This window comes from Molothrus ater, chromosome 27, assembly GCF_012460135.2.
Source record: "Molothrus ater isolate BHLD 08-10-18 breed brown headed cowbird chromosome 27, BPBGC_Mater_1.1, whole genome shotgun sequence".
NCBI classification, from domain to species: Eukaryota; Metazoa; Chordata; class Aves; order Passeriformes; family Icteridae; genus Molothrus; species Molothrus ater.
In genome coordinates this window covers 2,591,668-2,611,308 of record NC_050504.2, presented here as the reverse complement: position 1 = coordinate 2,611,308, position 19,641 = coordinate 2,591,668, and the positions used below count along the sequence as shown (strand labels likewise).

At 50.0% G+C, this 19,641-nt stretch overlaps 2 protein-coding genes and 3 non-coding genes across 5 annotated transcripts; 4 read left to right on the top strand and 1 right to left on the bottom strand.

The window, feature by feature from the left end:
* The first annotated feature begins 305 nt into the window (after positions 1-305).
* On the top strand, positions 306-377 carry TRNAC-GCA (transfer RNA cysteine (anticodon GCA)). The gene has a single exon. It is a non-coding gene; the product is annotated as a tRNA-Cys (tRNA).
* A 177-nt stretch (positions 378-554) lies between these two features.
* On the top strand, positions 555-626 carry TRNAC-GCA (transfer RNA cysteine (anticodon GCA)). Its single transcript has one exon. It is a non-coding gene; the product is annotated as a tRNA-Cys (tRNA).
* Positions 627-794: 168 nt separating this feature from the next.
* RPL23 (ribosomal protein L23) lies at positions 795-2,922 on the top strand. Its single transcript, XM_036399148.2, has 5 exons — positions 795-867; positions 1,080-1,163; positions 1,442-1,570; positions 2,373-2,486; positions 2,790-2,922. The coding sequence occupies exons 1-5, from the start codon at positions 855-857 to the stop codon at positions 2,870-2,872; spliced, it is 423 nt and encodes a 140-aa protein (XP_036255041.1). The 5' UTR covers positions 795-854; the 3' UTR covers positions 2,873-2,922.
* A 2,833-nt stretch (positions 2,923-5,755) lies between these two features.
* Positions 5,756-5,827, top strand: TRNAC-GCA (transfer RNA cysteine (anticodon GCA)). The gene has a single exon. It is a non-coding gene; the product is annotated as a tRNA-Cys (tRNA).
* Positions 5,828-8,385: 2,558 nt separating this feature from the next.
* Positions 8,386-18,912, bottom strand: LOC118696502 (acrosin-like). Its single transcript, XM_054517405.1, has 6 exons — positions 18,839-18,912; positions 17,721-17,933; positions 14,783-15,048; positions 11,687-11,832; positions 8,776-8,949; positions 8,386-8,676 (listed from the first exon to the last, which is right to left on the bottom strand). Exons 1-6 carry the CDS (start codon positions 18,907-18,909, stop codon positions 8,386-8,388), a joined length of 1,161 nt encoding a protein of 386 aa, XP_054373380.1. The 5' UTR covers positions 18,910-18,912.
* Positions 18,913-19,641: the final 729 nt, after the last annotated feature.

Here is a 19,641-nt window from a genome sequence, read left to right as displayed (position 1 = left end):
GCCTTCTTCTTCTTCCACTGAGCCGCCGCCCGCGATGTCGCGACTTTAAATAGTCGGGAAGGGGAGGAGGCGGTGGGAAAAAGGAAAGGGGAGGGACCGCGGGGGCGGGGCGCGCACACGTAACGCGCGTGCGAGCACGGTGTACACCCCCAAGGAGGCAGCGCCGAGTTGAAACACCCCTAAAAAGGGCTAAAAACGGCGTAAAAACCACAAGAAATTCGCATTGATGCTACGGGATTCGAACCGGGGACCTTCAGGTTCGCGGCGCCGGTAGAGGCAATTCCTGGCCCCTGGACGGGGCGCAGGGGGGTATAGCTCAGTGGTAGAGCATTTGACTGCAGATCAAGAGGTCCCTGGTTCAAATCCGGGTGCCCCCTCAGAAAATGCTTTTATTATTTTTACCTATTTTTTCGTTTTTCTGTTGGTATTTCCGGGGGATGGGGGGGTTTTGATGCAGGCAGATCATATTTGCACGCGCACTCAGCTTTCGCTCCACGTACAGACCGGCATGGAGAGTGCACTAAAGTGTTACTCAGCTGCTGTAGTTGGCCAGTGGGGGTATAGCTCAGTGGTAGAGCATTTGACTGCAGATCAAGAGGTCCCCGGTTCAAATCCGGGTGCCCCCTCCCTTTTATGGCTTTATTTTTTTTCTTAATTTCTCCCATGATCCCAAGTATTCTCGCCCCAATTATCCCTGGTCGCTCTTTCCGTCCCCGCCGGCCGCTCCTGGTGCTCCCGGTGCTCCCGGTACCGGTGAGGGTGTCGCGGTTCCCGCCGCCGCTAGGGGGCGCCATGCGCCGAGCGAGGCGGGGCGGGCGCGTCACGTGACTTCCGCCGCCTCTTCCGCCGCCAAGATGTCGAAGCGAGGTGAGGCGGGCGCTGCTCTCCGCCACTATCCGGCTCCATCCGCCGCCATCCGGCGTCCCCGTGGCCGCCCCGGCGCAGCGGGGACCCGGGGAGAGGCGCCTGAGCCCGGGTGGGAGCGGATATCGCGGGTGATGGCGCCGTCGCCCTCCCTGTGAGGCCGCGGCCGCTCCGTGAGGCGGTACCGGGCTCTTAACGCTCTTCTCGACCCGCAGGACGCGGAGGTTCGTCCGGGGCCAAGTTCCGCATCTCGCTGGGTCTCCCGGTGGGGGCCGTGATCAACTGCGCCGACAACACCGGTGAGTGCGGGGCTGGGACCGCGGGGCGGCGGGAGGGACGGCCCGGGAACCGGGGGAGGCCCTCGGGAAAGGCCCCCTCAGTAATCCCAGGGTGAGGTGTTCAGTGAGTTCCCAAACCTCCGTTTTCCTTCTGGAATCTCTGGCTGGGCCCGTGGTAGTGGCAGCGCTGTGGGGTGTCCCTGCAGTGGCACACGTCCCCGGTGTCCCGGGATAAGGGCGGTGCTGCTCCCCGGTATCTCCCCGGTATCCCGGGATAACGGCGGCGCCGCTCTCCGCAGGGGCCAAGAACCTCTACATCATCTCCGTGAAGGGCATCAAGGGCCGCCTGAACCGCCTGCCGGCGGCCGGCGTGGGTGACATGGTGATGGCCACGGTGAAGAAGGGCAAGCCGGAGCTGAGGAAGAAGGGTGAGTGGCACCATTGGCGTCCCGAATTGTCGCGGGAATCGGGGACAGAGTCCCCGCAGAGTCCCCGAGTCACCCCCCGCCCCCCCTTCTCTAAAGCACTCGTTGGGTCCGTGCCGTGGCTCAGGGAGTTGTCGTGGAAGGGCAGAGCAAAGGCGCCGCTTTTGGGTGAAGTGGCAGCTGCTGGTGCTGTTGATTTCAATCAGCGGTGGGACACAGGGTTTGGGAATCCTGGAATGGGCTGGGTGGGAAGGGACCTTCAATCCCACTTTCACTGCCCCAGGTGGCTCCAAGGCCTGGCTTTGGACACTTCCAGGGATCCAGGGGCAGTCACAGCTGCTCTGGGTAACCTGTGCCAGGGAGGAATTCCTTCCCTAAATCCCCTCCTGAGCCCAGCTGTCCATCAGTAAAAGGAGAGTTATGTCACATGGATCCATAAAATTAAAAGTTTTGGAATGATTCGGTTGGGAAGGAACCTTAAATCTCATCCAGGTCCACCTCCTGCCATAGGTTTGCTCCTACTCCAGAGGAGTTTTTGCTGGATATTGTTTGTAAATTAATAATTTACTTCAAAATAAAGGTGCAAAAGTGGGAAAACCCTGGATTTTCCAAGTGTAGATGCAGCTGCAAGTATTTAATGATCAGTTTTGAGGAGACTGCTGACTATAAAGTGTAAATTTTTTTAGTAAAACACCACAAAATATGAGGTGCTAAACAACACCCACCCTGAGTCTGGGTTTGATTCCTGTGGGATCTGTGTGGAATGTGTGTTTTTCCTGAGGGCTGTGACGCTTTTTCCTCCCAGTGCATCCAGCAGTGGTGATCAGGCAGCGGAAATCCTACAGGAGAAAAGATGGGGTGTTCCTGTACTTCGAGGACAACGCAGGAGTGATTGTAAATAACAAAGGGGAAATGAAAGGTGAGCCTGGCAATTGTGTCCCATGGGGAAAAAAGGGGAAAAAGGACTCAAGATTCCCCTCAGAGAGCGGGATTTTGGCTGGGAAATGCTGCCCTGAACCATCAGTGAGCTCTAAATCACAGAATTCCAGAATGGTTTGGTTGGAAGGGAGCTCAGAGCTCATCCCAGGGACATCTCCCACTATCCCAGGGTGCTCCAGCCTGGCCTTGGACACTTCCAGGGGCAGCCACAGCTTCTCTGGGAGTTGCATCTCAGGGATCAGGTGAGCCTCAGTGACCCTGGGGTGTTGTCCCTGTTTTCCAGGCTCAGCCATCACAGGCCCCGTGGCCAAGGAATGTGCAGATCTGTGGCCCAGGATCGCCTCCAACGCCGGGAGCATCGCCTGATCCCCATCCTGCCCCTGGCCAGGGACACAAAATAAACTCCTTGTACCAACTCCGTGGTGTTTTCATTCCAAACAGGAGCGGGGTTGTGCTGGGAGGTGATTTTATGGAGCTCCAGCTGGAAAATGGGATTGGGGGATTGAAATTCTGGTTTTCAGGCAGGTTCCTGAAGAATCCCTGGAGTGGTTTAAATTTTAGTGTGAGGGGAGCTGGGAGGGGTCTATGCCTTTGTGCTGGAGCTCCCAGAATTGGAGAATTCCCAGAATTTTCTTCCAGAATGGGCAATTTAGCTGTTCAGAGTGAAACAGTGCCTGAGGCTGAGCTGCAGGACAGAGGGAGCTGAGGGATGTCCCTCGGCTGGGGACATGGGGAGGCTCTGCTGTCACCTGGGGAGTGGCTGGAGCTGAGGCCTCGGTGCCAACTGCACCTGGAGAGCCTGGGCTGAGCCCGGGCTCAGCTGGGAACCTTCAGGAACAGAGTGGGAAGGGAAGAGCTTGGCCTGTTTGTGGTGGTCCTGGAGCAAAAGGAGGAATGGTTTGGGTGGGAGCTGGGATTTCCTGGCCCAAAGAATGGGGGAACCTCATCCCTGAGCCCACAGGTGACAGTGGGGTGGCTTTGGGACTCTGGTTTGGGGGCCCCAGTGCATAGAATGCCTGCCCTGGCCCCGAATCATGGGGCTGGAAAAGGGGGCAATTCCCACCTCCAGCTGGCACTGAGCTGTTCCCTGCTGCACTTCTGGAGATTCCTGATGATTCTGGGTCATTCCCGATGATTTTGTGCCATTCCCAACATTCCCGTGCCACCCATGATGTTCCTGTGCTGCTCCTGGTGCCTTTTGTGCCATTCCCGACATTCCTGTGCCATTCCCGATGTTCCTGTGCCATCCCTGATTCCTTTTGTACCACTCACAACGTTTCTGTGCCATTCCTGATATTCCTGTGCAGTTCCTAATACCTTTTGTGCCATTCCCGATAATTTTGTACCATTCCCGATGTTCCTGTGCCATCCCTGATTCCTTTTGTGCCATTCCCGATGTTCCTGTGCCATCCCTGATTCCTTTTGTGCCATTCCCGATGTTCCTGTGCCATCCCCGATTCCTTTCGTGCTATTCCCTATGCCTTTTGTGACATTCCTGACATTCCTGTGCCATTCCCGATGATTTTGTTCCACTCCTGATGATTCAGTGCCATCCCTGATTCCTTTTGTGCCACTCCAAACGTTTCTGTGCCATTCCCGATGTTCCTGTGCCGCTCCCGATGCCTTTTGTGCCATTCCTGATGATTTTGTACCATTCCTTATGCCTCCTCTGCCATTCCCAGTAATTTTGTGCCATTCCCGATGTTCCTGTGCCATTCCCGATGATTTTGTGCCACTCCAAACGTTTCTGTGCCATTCCCGATGTTCCTGTGCCGCTCCCGATGCCTTTTGTGCCATTCCTTATGCCTTTTGTGCTATTCCCGATCATTTTGTGCCATTCCCGATGTTCCTGTGCCATCCCCGATGCCTTTTTTGCCACTCCCGGCGTTTCCGCGCCGCGGTCACAGCGGGAAGGCAGCGACACCTCCTGGATTCGGCAGCACCGTCCCAGGGAAGGCTGCACAAATCCCCGCTTTGGGCGGGGTTTTTAAACCTCTCTGACCATTCCTGGATATTCCTGGATATTCCTGGCTGTCCCAGAGCCGGGTGCAGGCAGCAGGAGCAAACCTGGCCAAGGATTTGCACATGCCGGGGGTCACTGCCTCTGTTCTCCACGAGCAGGTGAGCACACGTGGATCATTGCCTGGAGCCCTGGAAGGGCCCAGCACTGCTCTGGAGGTGATCCAAGCACTCCAAACCTGCAGCTGGAGGGGGTTTCTGTCTTCCCAAGCAGTGACCGTCATCCAGAGGTGCAGGTGATGTGTCAGGTTTTAATTTTTATTTTTTTTTAGGTTCTGTGCTGCTTTAGTGTGCGGGTCTGGGCTTCATATTAGGGGATGCTGAGCTCTGTGCACAGAGCAGGGAGATGAAACAATTCCTGCTCCAGCTGGGGACCAAGGACAAATGATCCAAATCTCAGCCCAAGAGCACAAACACCGTGGGCTGGAGAGAGAAAAACAAGAAGGAGGGGCTGGAATTGGACAATGAACTCCAATATGCAAATGGAGCAGAACTTCTAAAAGTGAGAGAGCCCATGACCAGTGGGGCATTTTGTGACCACTTTGGTTCCTTTTGGATTAATTCTGTGACCATTTTGGGTTCATTTTGTGACCATTTTGGTTCACTTGGGGTGCAGCCCTGGCTGGGCTCTTGTGCTGCCCAAGGTGGATCCATGGAGGAGATCCTTTGAATAAATCCCTTTATTCTGCTTTATTCTAATCCCTTTATTCTGCTTTATTCTGGCCTCAGTTCTAGCTGAGCCTTCTCAAGGCATCACAGGGACCTGCTCCGTGTAAGGAACCACCCCAAATAAAACCCCAATAAATCTGCTCTTGTGGGTCAGTTTTAACGTTCCTGCTTTTTGAAGGATTTCTCCACGGCTTCCAGAGTTGGATTAAACATTTTGGGGGGGATTTTTGGTGTTGCAGTAATTCCTGAGCCAGGCTGGGCACACCCTGAGACCAAACAGAGCCTGTGGTGACATTTTGAAGTCAGTGCTGGAAATGTTCCTCTCCTTTGGCCACGTTTGGGGCTTTTTAGAGGGAATCAGGTGGGAATTCAGTACCTGCCTTAGCAGGAGCGTGGTGAGAGCCCTGGTGCGAGGGCAGTGAGGGAGGGCTGGGTGTGCCAGGCAGGGCTGGGAGCAGCTGGTGTGTGACAGCCATCCCTGGAATGTGACAGAGCCACATCGGTGACCACAAGGAGCCTCACCTGGCCACAAGCAGCCTCACCTGACCGTACTGCACAGGTGGGGGTATAGCTCAGGGGTAGAGCATTTGACTGCAGATCAAGAGGTCCCCGGTTCAAATCCGGGTGCCCCCTCCCTTTTATGTCTTTTTATCCCCAAAAATGTGGTCGGGAGCCCGGAATTCCCAGGTTTTCCCCCCAAGCTGTGTGCAGGCCCCGTGCTGATTCCCAGCAGAGCAGCAGCAGGGGGAGTTGGTGAGGAAAGGGAGGAGGATTTTGGGAGGATGTGGATTTTGTCCTGGGATTAATTAGCAGAACTTTGTTGGGATCAGGAGCAGGGAATTCCTGCTGGGAATGCCCATGGGAAGCAGGGGGCATAGCTCGGGGGCAGAGGAGAGCATTCGCAGAGCAAGAGTTCCCTGATTCACCTCCAGGTGCCTCCTCTTTTCTCCTCCTTTTCCTCTTCCACCAGCCTTCCTTCTGCCCAAATCCTTCAGGGGAAGGTTGGGAAGCTGCTGTGGGATGTGGGAGATTGTGCTGGGCAGGGAATGTGGGGTGGGAGCACCAAGGCCTGGAAAAGCACAGGGGGTGTGCACTGGGTGAGGGACCACGCACAGGAACTCCTCAGGGGAAATCTGGGCCTGCCTGAGCCTCCCCTGGGCTGAATTCTCTGTATGGAGAAATTCTGGGAATTACGGGGAAAACTGAACTTGGATCCGGGCTGGAATCCGGGCTGGGGGAAAACCGGGGCTGGATCCGGGCTGGAATCCGGAATGGGGGAAAACCGGGACTGGATCCGGGCTGGAATCCGGAATGGGGGAAAACTGGGATTGGAACTGGGCTGGAATCCGGAATGGGGGAAAACCGGGACTGGAACTGGGCTGGAATCCGGAATGGGGGAAAACCGGGACTGGAACTGGGCTGGAATCTGGAATGGGGGAAAACCGGGACTGGAACTGGGCTGGAATCTGGAATGGGGGAAAACCGGAACTGGATCCGCAGTGGGGGAAAACCGGGATTGGATCTGGGCTGGAATCCGGAATGGGGGAAAACCGGGATTGGATCTGGGCTGGAATCCGGAATGGGGGAAAACCGGGACTGGATCCAGGCTGGAATCCGGAATGGGGGAAAACCGGGATTGGATCTGGGATTTGGAATCTGGAAGGGGGGAAACTGGGAATCTTAAAATAAGTCCTTAACATACCCTCAAAAGTCCTAAAAAAAGCCCCAAGAAGACCTTAAAAAACCCTAAATAATTCTAAAATGAAGTTAAAAAAGCCCTTGAAGTACCCTGAAAAAAAATCTTTTAAAAGCCCTGAAAAACTCCTAATGGTATCCTAAACATTCCCAGAAAACTCCTAAATTCCAGAAAATTCCTAAAAAACTCCTACAGAAAACCCCTAAGATATCCTTTAAAAGCCCTGATCAAAACCTAAAAAAACCAGTTCAGCCTCCAAACCCTTCCTGTCACTCTCTAGCCCACAGAGGGCATCATCCCTACCTTTTTGCAGGGGGTCTTGTCCTACTGGAAGGATTTTGGGGCTGTCCCACCATTAGGGTCATTGCCTCACCTGCTGGAAGGGATTTTGGGGCTGTCCCACCATTAGGGTCATTGCCTCACCTGCTGGAAGGGATTTTGGGGCTGTCCCACCATTAGGGTCATTGCCTCACCTGCTGGAAGGGATTTTGGGGCTGTCCCACCATTAGGGTCATTGCCTCACCTGCTGGAAGGGATTTTGGGGCTGTCCCATCATTAGGGTCATTGCCTGCACCTGCTGGAAGAGATTTTGGGGCTGTCCCACCATTAGGGTCATTGCCTGCACCTGCTGGAAGGGATTTGGGGCTGTCCCACCATTAGGGTCATTGCCTCACCTGCTGGAAGGGATTTTGGGGCTGTCCCACCATTAGGGTCATTGCCTCACCTGCTGGAAGGGCTGGGGAGGAGTGCAGGGCAGGTGAAGGGTGGAAATGTGAGTACAGTAAAGGGGTGAAAGGGGAGACATGGTAGAAGAGGAGTGAGGGGAGGAGGTGAGGGTTAGGAGAGGGAAGCCCATATCTAGGGTGCCAAAGCAGCAGCAAAAACCCCTTTGGTTCCCCTGGTAGTGTAAAGTGGCTCCTGCAAACAGACATCAGGACCCTGGCCTGGTGAGTTTTCTCTGCCAGGGAAAAGGGCTGAGGTTGGTGTTTGGGGGTCTGTGGCCAGCTGGCTCCTGAAATTCCGCAGTGCTCAGGACGCTTCCAGACCCAAGCTGGCACCAGTGCCAGCTCAGGCTGCTTTGACTGTGCTAAGTGGCCACATCTCCTGACTCATGACAGAGCCCAGTTTCAAGTCCCACACCCAGGGATCCATCCCCTGATGGGCAGCATAAAACAATGTTCCCAGCTGCTGTCCCCAAGAGCTGTAGCCCCTGTGACCTGTGCTCCCTTCTCCCATCACAGCTCTGTTTTGCTGGTGCCTGGCTTGGGACTCCTTGTCTTGCACAGGAGACTGGACTGGACTGCAAACACGTGCTAACAGTGGCTATAGGCAACTTTATTTCCACAACTAAATCAATTTCAGCATTTGTGTGCATGCAGAGGAGGAAGATGGGCAGGAGAGGGGACACCTTTGACCCTGAGGCTGCCTTTGGATCAGCAGGCACTGGCCCAGTGTGAAGTGGTCATGGTCCACTGCAGCCTGCACTGGATCTTGTTCATCCTGCTGCTTCTGTCCTGTTCCCCATGAGGCTCTGCAGCATCTGGTGCACCTTGGTTAAGAATTGCTGCAGAATCTCGTACGGATGCGGAGTGGGCAAGAGAGGTTGTGTTGGCATTGGCTCCTCAGAGGAATTTGAGGTCCAGGCTACCTCTGGCATGGCAGCTGCAGTTGGCTGATGAGTGCTGGCTGTAGTAGAGCAGCCTGCCTCTGTGGGTGTTGGCGCTGGCTCCTCAGAAGGGGTTGAGCTGAAGGTTGGCTCTGGCGTTGGAGTCTCTGTTTCAGCTGACTGCGGACACAGAGTGGGAGTAGAGCAGCCTGATTCTGTGGGTGTTGGCTCTGGCTGCTCAAGAGGGGTTGAGATGCAGGGTGACTCAGTGGCTGTTGCAGGTGGGCACACGCCCATCTGGATCAGGATCCAGTTGTAGAAGTACTGAGTGGAGGTGTAGACTCCCAGCTGTTTGGCTTTTTTCGCACAGCCTTTTCCCCAGCTGGTCACTCCAACCAGCCAGAAGTAGCTGGCACGGTTATCTTTGCACACCAGAGGCCCTCCACTGTCACCCTGCAACACAGGAAGGAGGATTAGGGTGCTGTTGGGTGGCTGCTCTTGTAAGAGCTTAAATGAGGGATGCAGGACTTGAGGTGGCTCTTCAAAATGCAGTTTATTGCATACAAAATGCAGTTTATTGTATACAAAATGCAGTTTATTGCATACAAAATGCAGTTTATTCCATCCAAGAGGTTACAGCAATCCAGGGTCGTGGGTGACAGAGCTGTGCCCACAGCTGTCAGCTCCAGCTGCAGGCAGGCCTGGAGACCCCTTGGCTTTGGTTACACTGCATTCTATACTTTTCTTTTGGTCACACTGCATTATTTACTTTTCTTTGCTGGGCATCTTCATACAGTAGAACCAATCTATACCTTAACTATTATCTCTAGCCCATCATAACTACTGTAATTCCCATATTCATGGTACTGTTCTCCAATCACTCAAAGTCAGTACATCACAGTTTAAGCCAGAAGTTGTTTTTCAGTTTTCGTGCAGTGGAAAATTCTGAGACCTTTTTTCTACTTGCAGCTTTGCTGACTTGTTTGCCTGTGCTCTCTTTGTGCTTGGTAAAAACATCTTCTTGTTTGGGGTGGGTTTATCCTTTGCTTTAATTCATAAAAGCCCCTTCTAACCAACACACCCTTTGCCTCCTTGGTTATCCAGTGAGACTGGCTCAGCAATTCTTTTCTTCTCTATCAAAACTTGCTTCCATCTCTATTCCTTCATCAGACTCTACATTCCAAAATCTTTCTGCTAAGCATCTGTGAGACTTTCCTTGTCAAACTTTCACCCTTCCCAACATGCTCTCAGCACCAGAGGCTTGCTTTTTTCTTGCAGCCCCTGCCCCAGCTGTGTTCATGGCACAAAAAGGCTCTGCTCAGGTGCTGGTGTCTCCAGAACTCCAGGAGTCTCCAGAACCTCAGCTGGGATCAGGGTGGGTGTGTGTGAAGGCCCCTCTTGTGTCTGCACGGTGATCCTGGATGGGCAGAGCATGGATAATCCAGGATCTGCACCTCTGTGCTGCTGAGAGCACTGGATGGGCTCTCTGGGCAGAGGGGCAGGCCTGGGGAACACGAGCCCTTGGCAAGGAAACTAAAGCAGAGGAGGAAAAGTGATTTGCCAGGCACAGCCCATGGTGTCCAGGTAACTTTAGTGCTGGGGGCTGGCACCCAGTGCTGGTGTTCAGGAACACAATCACAGAATGATTCTGTGCAGGTGCTTTTACGGACAGCTCTGGGTGCCAGGGGTACAGACCCAAATCTGACCCGCCACGGGTTTGGGATGAACGTGTTTTATATTCTATCATTATATAGCTACATCTTAATTATTAAACTTACATTGTTCTATTGATATTACAATATCACAATACAATGTTCTATTACGTTGTTCTATACATTGATTTCATCCAAGCATGGGTTTCTTGTGATCCTCCTCAAACCCTTGAACATAGTTTCTCATGATTAAACAATAATTATATCTAATTACTAAGCAATCATCACATCTAACAATTATATAATTTATCATACACTGACTACACAGGTGCAGTTTCACATGATCTAGCAAATACAAGGCCTAACATTAACATTTTTCTTTAACATTTTCCTAACCTTTAACATTTTCCCAGGGCCTACTAAGCCTAGCTTTCTTTCTAACTCTGAATTTTCTGTGGTTTTAAAATCTTTTACTATCACTGTGTAAAACACCAATCGCTTGTTTTTTAGAATTTTAAAAGTTTAATAGTAATAAAATGGTTACAAAAACAGGAATATAATTAGAGTAATAAAAATTTGAACAATTGAGATTAGGACAATACGAGACAATTAAAAAAAAAGTGTTACAGACAGTCCGGGTACCTCTTTCTGGGCAAAGTAAGCCCAAAAAAGGACCCATGTTAACAGAGGATTAAAAGCTTAAAAGCAATAACCTGTTGTGTATTCATACACCTCATACATGATGCATAAATTATATTAAAACACAGGATTCTGTCTGGTCATCATCAACTTCCTCCTCTGAATCCTAAGGTGTCTTCAGTGTTGAGTGAGGCAGGAAGAATTTAATTTCTTCTGATAATGGAGCAATAAATCCTCTTTCTTTGAAAGATTTAGGTGTGCTGTGGCTGCTATCTGGTGTGAGTACCTCATTCCTCTCTTAAAAAAATATCCCACACACACAGTTTCTATTTTAACATTATGTCATAACCTAAAACTATAATTAACACGCTACTTGAGAAAATTAATACAGCATCACTTTCTAACACAACACATATAATATTTTAATATTTGCCAAAAGCCAATCATAAAATACACATTTTTCACACATATTCATACACCTCACATGATGCATAAATTCTACTAAAATACAGGATTCTGTCTGGTCAGTGTCAGCTTCTTCCTCTGAATCCTGACAGCGTCTTCAGAGCTGAGCAAGGCAGGAAGAAGTTTGTTTCTTCTGATAATGGAGCAATAAATCCTCTTTCTTTGAAAGATTCAGGTGTCCTGTGGCTGCTATCTGGTGTGAGTACCTCATTCCTCTCTTAAAAAAAATATCCCACACACACAGTTTCTATTTTACCATTATGTCATAACCTAAAACTATAATTAATACGCTACTTGAGAAAATTAATACAGCAATATATAATTTATACAAAAAGTTAATACAGCTTTCTAACATAACATATATAATATTCATTTTAATATTTGCGAAAATCATAAAATACGCATTTTTCACCAACAAAAATGTGAAGTCCTACCTGGCAGGTGTCCATGGCACCCCGGGGGTAGCCAGCACACAGGTTGTGGGTGTGGATGGCCCCAGCGTACCAGCGGCTGCTGTTGACCAGCCGGACATCCAGGAGCCGGACCTTGGCTTCCTGCAGGACATCACTGGCACCCTGAGCTGGGAGCACAGCAAGGAATGAGCACCCAGCAGCTCCCTGCCACCTCCACGCCCCTGTCTGGGGTGAACTCATTCCCCTGTGGCGCTGGCTGGGGGCTGTACACCATGTACAAATGTACACAATGTGCAAATGTACACAATGTACAAATGTACAAATGTACACAATGTGCAAATGTACACAATGTACAAATGTACACAATGTACACCATGTACAAATGTACACCAGGTACAAATGTACACAATGTACACAATGTGCAAATGTACACAATGTACACAATGTGCAAATGTACACAATGTGCAAATGTACACAATGTACAAATGTACACAATGTACACAATGCACACAATGCACACAATGTACACAATGTACACCATGTACAAATGTTCACAATGTACACAATGTGCAAATGTACACCATGTACAAATGTTCACAATGTACACAATGTGCAAATGTACACAATGTGCAAATGTACACAATGTACAAATGCACACAATGCACACAATGTGCAAATGTACACAATGTGCAAATGTACACAATGTACAAATGTACACAATGTACACAATGCACACAATGCACACAATGTACACAATGTACAAATGTACACAATGTACACAATGTACACAATGTACAAATGTACACAATGTACACAATGCACACAATGCACACAATGTACAAATGTACACAATGTACACCATGTACAAATGTACACAATGTACACCATGTACAAATGTACACCATGTGCAATTGTACACAATGTACAAATGCACACAATGCACACAATGTACAAATGTACACAATGTACACAATGTACACCATGTACAAATGTACACCATGTGCAAATGTACACAATGTACAAATGCACACAATGTACAAATGTACACAATGTACACAATGTACACAATGTACAAATGCACACAATCTGCAAATGTACACAATGTACACAATGTACACCATGTACAAATGTACACCATGTGCAAATGCACACAATGTGTGTACAAATGTACACAAAGTACACAATGTGCAAATGTACGCAATGTACAAATGTACACAATGTACACCATGTACAAATGTACACAATGCACACAATGTACAAATGCGCACAATGTACACCATGTACAAATGTACCCAACGTACAAATGTACACCATGTACAAATGTACCCAACGTACAAATGTACACCATGTACAAATGTACACAATGTACACAATGTACAAATGCACACAATGTACAAATGTACACCATGTACAAATGTACACAACATACAAATGCGCACAAGGTACAAATGCGCACAATGTACAAATGTACACAATGTACAAATGTACACAATGCACACAATGTGCAAATGTACACCATGTACAAATGCACACAATGTACAAATGTACACCATGTACAAATGTACACCATGTACAAATGTACACAATGTACAAATCACGAACGGGCCAGGGCTGCTGTGGAACGTGCCTGGAGCTGTTTGATTTTCCAGCATCAGTCTCAATACATGGTTATGACAATGGGAAGATGCCAGCAGCTCACATCTCAGGCAGCAGACCAAGACCTTAATGTTACAACTCACTTTATAAGTGTTTTGACTGATCACACAAAGCAAAAGCACATTGACAGTAGTTCTATCCAACCACTATAAGCACAGGTACCTCTGGTTAAAACAATGCTTGCTTATTTCAAATACAATACCTGCTTGTAAGCCTTAAAACACAATGCACAGAGCTCCATTATTAAGCTTCAAACTTCTTAATATCTTGCTAGATAAACTTTTCTGTAGCTTAGAGAGTTATTCTAGACAAGCGTTAATACACAGATCATTGTTCTATTCGTCCTTGCTTTTCTACAGTTTAAATAATTTTTCTGCTGACCTATCTCATGGCTGCTGCTTAGTTCTACTCACAGTTTTGCTGTATCTGAGGCCTGCCTTTTGCAGTTTTCCCAAAACCCTCTAATTTTGTGGATTCCCACACCCAGGGCTTGGCTTTGCCTCTGGAACAGCTGTTGAAGGGCTGTACCCTATAGGAATGTGCCCCATGTTGATGGAGTGACAAAACTATCCTTTGTCTCCTTAAAAAGGAAATAAGTCCAGAAGTTTCTCTCCTCAATTAGGTGAAAAGACATCTCATAGGACCTGGGGGACTTCACCTCAAACTTAAGGATGGCCAATTGGACAGGAGCCAAAAAATCCTGCCTGAGCAATTTACTAGAAAAAGAAGAGAACAAAGAAACTAATGGCTTTTGTGAGGTGTTTTACCAGGAGCAAGGACCTCTTGCACCTGGCTCGGTTTTTCTCTATAAAGAGTTTTGTTGTTTTGCCTTTTATTAAACCTTTTTGTTTCCAACACTGCAACAGAAGCCACCCTGCTGATTTTATGCCTCCAAAGGTAGCTGAGCTATCTTGGGTGTGAAATAAATCTCCAAGAGCTTATGAGACCTGGTGTAGGAAAGGCATCTTGTGCTGTTCTTGTGAGCCAGCAAAGGCTTCCTGAAGATAAGGAAAGCCCTGTATCTCTCCTGAGGAAGACACCAAGGCTGTCACCAAGGAGAAGTGATGAAGGATAGAAAGTTAAGAGATACAGACTTTGGCTGGCTCACAGAATGACGTGGCTCCTTGTTCACCTACTGAGGACTTTGTTTCTTTCTTATGACCAATGGGCAGTGAATGTGTCTGTTAAGTAAATGTAAATATCTTGAAAAACGATAAAAGCAACACATTGCTATAATCAATCCCTCTTACACACCTTTCTGATGGGGGTCTTGGTGTCACGCTCTATAGCAACAACCTGGCTTAAGGACAATCACATTTCACTGCCCTTTCTGCCCTTGGGGAGCAGGCCAGGCACACCTCTCCAGAGGCATACATCCTACAGCCTGACTTTGGTCTCTGCTGCCTGGATTCCTCCCAGGGCGTGCCCAGCTCACCCTCAGGTCCCTTTTTGGGAGCTCACCTTTAGCACTGGCAGAACTCCAGCCAGCAATGTAGCAGGTTTTCAGCTCCGACACCGTGAGCGAGGCGTTGGGCACGCAGGCGAGCTGCACGTAGTCGCTGCACTCCACGGGCTGGTCCAGCTCCAGCAGGGCAATGTCATTCTGCTGGGAGTCAGCCGTGTACTCCTGGTGGGCCAGCAGCCTCTTGACGTGGCGCACCTGAGCCTCGGGGCCCAGGTGGCTCAGCTGGGTGGCCCCGATCAGCACGCGCCACTTGGTGACGTTCCTGCAGGGCAGAGACGGGGCTGAGAGGGAGCAGAGCCTGGTGCTGGTGATACCTTGGGATTTGAGCTTTGGTGTTTTCCATCTGTGACCGTGCTCGCAGGGGTCTTAGGATGAGGGAAGAGACGAGGATCTGACTCCATGTTTCAGAAGGCTTGATTTATGATTTTATGATATGTATTATATTAAAACTATACCAAAAGAATAGAAGGAAGGATTTTGTGGGAATCCACAAAATTAGGGGGTTTTGGGAAAGCTGCAAGATGCAGCTTCAGATACACCAGAACTGTGAGTAGAGCTAAAACAGCAGACCAAAAAACTTAATGTTCCAACTCACTTTATAAACTTCTTGACCAATCACACAAAGCAAAAGCACATTGACAGTAGTTCTATCCAATCACCATAAGCACACATGCCTTTAGTTAAAACAATGCTTGCTTATTTCGAATACAATACCTGCTTGTAAGCCTCAAAACACAATGCACAGAGCTCCATTATTAAGCTTTAACTTTCTTAATATCTTGCTAGATAAACTTTCTGCAGCTTAGAGAGCTATTCAGACAAGCGTTAATACACAGACCATTGTTCATTTTGCTCTTGCTTTTCTACAGTTTAAATATTTTTTCTGCTGACCTATCTCATGGCTGTTGCTTTAGCTCTACTCACAGTTCTGCTGTATCTGAGGCTTTCATCTTGCAGCTTTCCCAAAACCCTCTAATTTTGTGGATTCCCACAATTCCCCCTCTCTGTTCACCCAAAAAGAAACCTTCATAATCGTGTCGTTTATTACTTGCATTTCATAGGAATGATAACAAAGGCTTGTGTTTCAGACAGAGAGTCTGAGCCAGCTGACTGTGATTGGCCATTAATTAGAAACAACCACATGAGCCAATCCCAGATGCACCTGTTGCATTCCACAGCTGCAGATAACCATTGGTTACATTTTGTTCCTGAGGCCTCTCAGCTTCTCAGGAGGAAAAATCCTAAGGAAAGGATTTTTCATAAAAGATGTCTGTGACATTCATCTATCTGTAATCCTGCATGTAATAGATGATGTGTGTAAATTCGTGCTGAGGCTGCAGTAATCTCACCTGATGAAAACCCTGGCATACCAAAGGAGAGTTCTGGTGTTAGGAAAATTAATCCACAAACACCAGAGGTTTATGTCCAAAAAGGAGACAGAGGAGTCCTTTTGCTTTATTCCAATAAATGGAGAGGCCATGGGGCATTCCCCTGGAATCTCTCAAGTTTTTGGAGGATGCAGCCTCCTTTTTATCCCAATTTCCCTTCTCTCTTTCCCCATTGGCTGAGGTACTTGAGAAGTACAGACTCCCCAGTATGCCTGATACCAAAGATTTCCCTCTAATGTATAACCCTCCCTTTTAAATTTTAATTCTTATGGAATTTGGGGTTTTTCTTCCCCATTAGCAGAGCTACTTGAGAGGTACAGACTTCCCGATACGCTTGATACCAAAGATTTCCCTCTAATGTATAATATAATGGGGGGACTTTGTCTGCCCAAAAAAAAAGTACCTGAAGGCCCTTCAATAAATAGAACCACTTTTTATCCCTTGTCTGGCCTGTTTTTAGGTAGTCCCAAAGGGCATCACTGTGGTAGCTCAGCACTTTCCGGCCTTCTGAGCAGGGAAGGAGTGTGACCGCCCTAGCATGCCTTAGGCTCCAGGAATGCCACTCTGGAGGCTCCTGGGCAGCAGTGGCACCAGCCCAACCTTCTGATGGGCTCTGCAGTGCCAAGGCACTGGGCACACTGCAAGGAAACAGCAGGGGAGCAGGATGTGGTGCTGCAGGCTGGGCAACTCTTTGTGTGCTGAGGACACCCTCATTCCTTCCTTGCTCCTTGTTGCGTTGTGATTTCAGGGTTTACCTCGGAACCTTGGGTCCCTTCCCTGATCATTCCCTGCCAGGTGTGTCAGTCACCTCTCCTTCCCCCTCCCAGCACTGTCTGTCAGTCCTGGAATTCCAGAAGGGCCTCGAGTGATTGGGCAGATTCAAAGGATGCCCTCTACCCCTGGGGGGCCCTGGGCCATCCAGGTGTCCTTTGTCCCTTGAGATCTCCTCTCCTGTCCCTGCTTGGTGGCTCCCTGCCCCTTCCCTGCCCCTCTCCCCGGGGTTAAAGGAGCAGCAACCACAGGATCAGGGAGTTCTGTTGGAGCTGGTGCTGCATTCAGAGGCCTGTGGGCCAGAATAAAGCTCTGGATCCAAACCCTCCATCAGAACCAACTCCTTTCCTTCACCGTCACCTTAAAGCTTCTCCACAGAGGGAAACCCAAGGAGCAGCCCCTGTTATGGGGGAAAGCTCCATCCCACCACCACCAGAGCTCCTGCAGGCCTGGACTTGTTTCCATACACCCAACTGCAACATCCATCCAGCCAAAAGTGTCTGTGGGGTGAAACACCACACACCCAGCCAGCCAAAAGTGTCTGTGGGTGAAATACCACACACCCAGCCAGCCAAAAGTGTCTGTGGGGTGAAACACCACACACCCAGCCGGCCAAAAGTGTCTGTGGGTGAAACACCACACACCCAGCCGGCCAAAAGTGTCTCTGGGGTGAAAACACCGCAGAGCTGCTATTTGGTTCAGCACCAAGGGCCAGACAAGCTCAGGCACGTCCTGTCCAGCAATATTGGTAATTATTCCAATATCTCCTCCTTACCTGGCCTGGAGGAAGCAGTGGGCTGCTGTGAGGACCCACTGTGGGCTGATGAGGGACCCTCCACACGTGTGGCCGCTGCCATCTTTCCTGGGGTCCTGGATGCTGACAATCCAGGGCCAGGCCCCTGGCAGGGCGCCTGTGCCAGCCATGATTCTGTAGTCAGCAGCTATGGAGTTGTAGTCAGAAGCCATGGGCCGCTGCCCACAGGTCCCTCTGGAAGGACAAAGTCATTAGAGTGATCAAGTTCTGGAATGTTCTGCCCGGGGAGGTGATGGAGTCACCATCCCTGGATGTGTTTAACACAAGCCTGGATGTGGCTCTGGGTGCCAGGGTTTGGTTGAGGTGTCAGGGAATGGGTTGGACTCGATGGTCTTGAAGGTCTCTTCCAATCCTGTGATTCTGTGATTTCCCCCAGCTCTGCCTGGATTAACAAAGCCTGGATGTGGCTCTGGGTGCCAGGGTTTATTGAGGTGTTGGGGCTGGGTTGGACTCGATGATCTTGGAGGTCTCTTCCAGCCTGGTCATTCTGTTCTGTTCTTTGTGCTCACACCATTCCCACGAGGTCATTTCCTCTGGAGGGCTCAGCAGTGACACCAGGACAAGAGGACACAGCCTCCAGCTGTGCCAGGGGGAGTTTAGGCTGGGCATGAGGAAAAAATCCTTCACAGAAAGAGAGAGTGGGCACTGGAATGTGCTGCCAGGGAGGTGGGCACTGCCCTGAGGTGTTTAAACAAGGCTGGGTTGGCTCTGGGTGCCAGGGTTGAGGTGTTTGGGCTGGGTTGGACTTGATGATCTTGGAGGTCTTTTCCAATCTGGTCATTCTGTGAATTCTGGGAATTTTGGGACTGGGAAGATGGTGGAGTCACCATCCCTGGGTGTGTTTAACAAAGCCTGGATGTGGCTCTGGGTGCCAGAGTTTGGTTGAGGTGTCAGGGAATGAACTCAATGATCTTGAAGGTCTCTTCCAACCCAAAATTCTGTGAATTTTGTGTTATTCTTTGATTACTGCCCTGCCCAGCAGCTGCTGCTGCTCCTGTTGGCTCCTTCTGCCCCCTCCCACATGGGGTTTGGGGTGTGACAATGGGGGACAAGCCTCCTCCCAGAGCCTGGGGCCGTACCTGCAGTTGTCCCAGGTGCCATGTGCAGGTGCGTACACAGCCAGGAGGATGAGGAGGTACAGCAGGCTCATCACTGCCAGCTGAAAGAAACAAAATCTTGTCTCTTCCAGGGCAGCCTCTGAGCCGAGTGCCCGCAGCAGCTGCACTGCCCCTGGCACCTGCAGCCCTGGGGCTGATGTCACAGACTGGGTGGTTCCAGGTTCTGGGCATGGCGGCCTCAGAGGGCAGGGAAAGGCCACAGCCTCAGAGAAACACAAGATGGTTTGGGCTGGGAGGGACCTCGAAGGTTGCACAAGGAAAAAGGGGTCCCGTGCCTGCAAAATGACATCATGGGCAGAAAAATCTGGCACGAAGGGAGAGTCCCCCAAAGGCTCCCCCCAGTGGAGCAGAGGGACACCCAGGTTCACCAAAAGGAGAAGAGGGACACTCAGGTTCCTCAAAGAGAGCAGGGGGACACCCAGGTACCCCAAAAGGAGCAGAGGGACACCCAGGTACCCCAAAAGGAGCAGAGGGACACTCAGGTTGCCCTGAAGGAACAGAGGGACACACAGGTACCCAAAAAGGAGCAGGGGCACACCTAGGTTCCCCTGAAGGAGCAGAGAGACACTCAGGTTCCTCAAAGGGAGCAGAGGGACACCCAGGTTCCCCTGAAGGAACAGAGGGACACACAGGTACCCAAAAAGGAGCAGGGGCACACCCAGGTTCCCCTGAGGGAGCAGAGGGACACTCAGGCTCCTCTAAGGGAGCAGAGGGACACTCAGGTTCTCCCTCTTTTAGGGAGCAATTGGGATCCAAATTCTGTT

Excerpts from the sequence above, each read along its gene's own strand:
- RPL23 (XM_036399148.2), top strand. Across the intron at positions 1,571-2,372 it reads GCCGGAGCTGAGGAAGAAGG|TGCATCCAGCAGTGGTGATC; the intron begins GTGAGTGGCACC and ends TTTTCCTCCCAG. Across the intron at positions 2,487-2,789 it reads TAACAAAGGGGAAATGAAAG|GCTCAGCCATCACAGGCCCC; the intron begins GTGAGCCTGGCA and ends CCTGTTTTCCAG.
- LOC118696502 (XM_054517405.1), bottom strand. The coding sequence starts at position 18,909 with ATGAGCCTGCTGTACCTCCTCATCCTCCTGGCTGTGTACGCACCTGCA. Across the intron at positions 17,934-18,838 it reads GGCACCTGGGACAACTGCAG|AGGGACCTGTGGGCAGCGGC; the intron begins GTACGGCCCCAG and ends TTGTCCTTCCAG. Across the intron at positions 11,833-14,782 it reads GAGTTCTGCCAGTGCTAAAG|CTCAGGGTGCCAGTGATGTC; the intron begins GTGAGCTCCCAA and ends CTGTGCTCCCAG.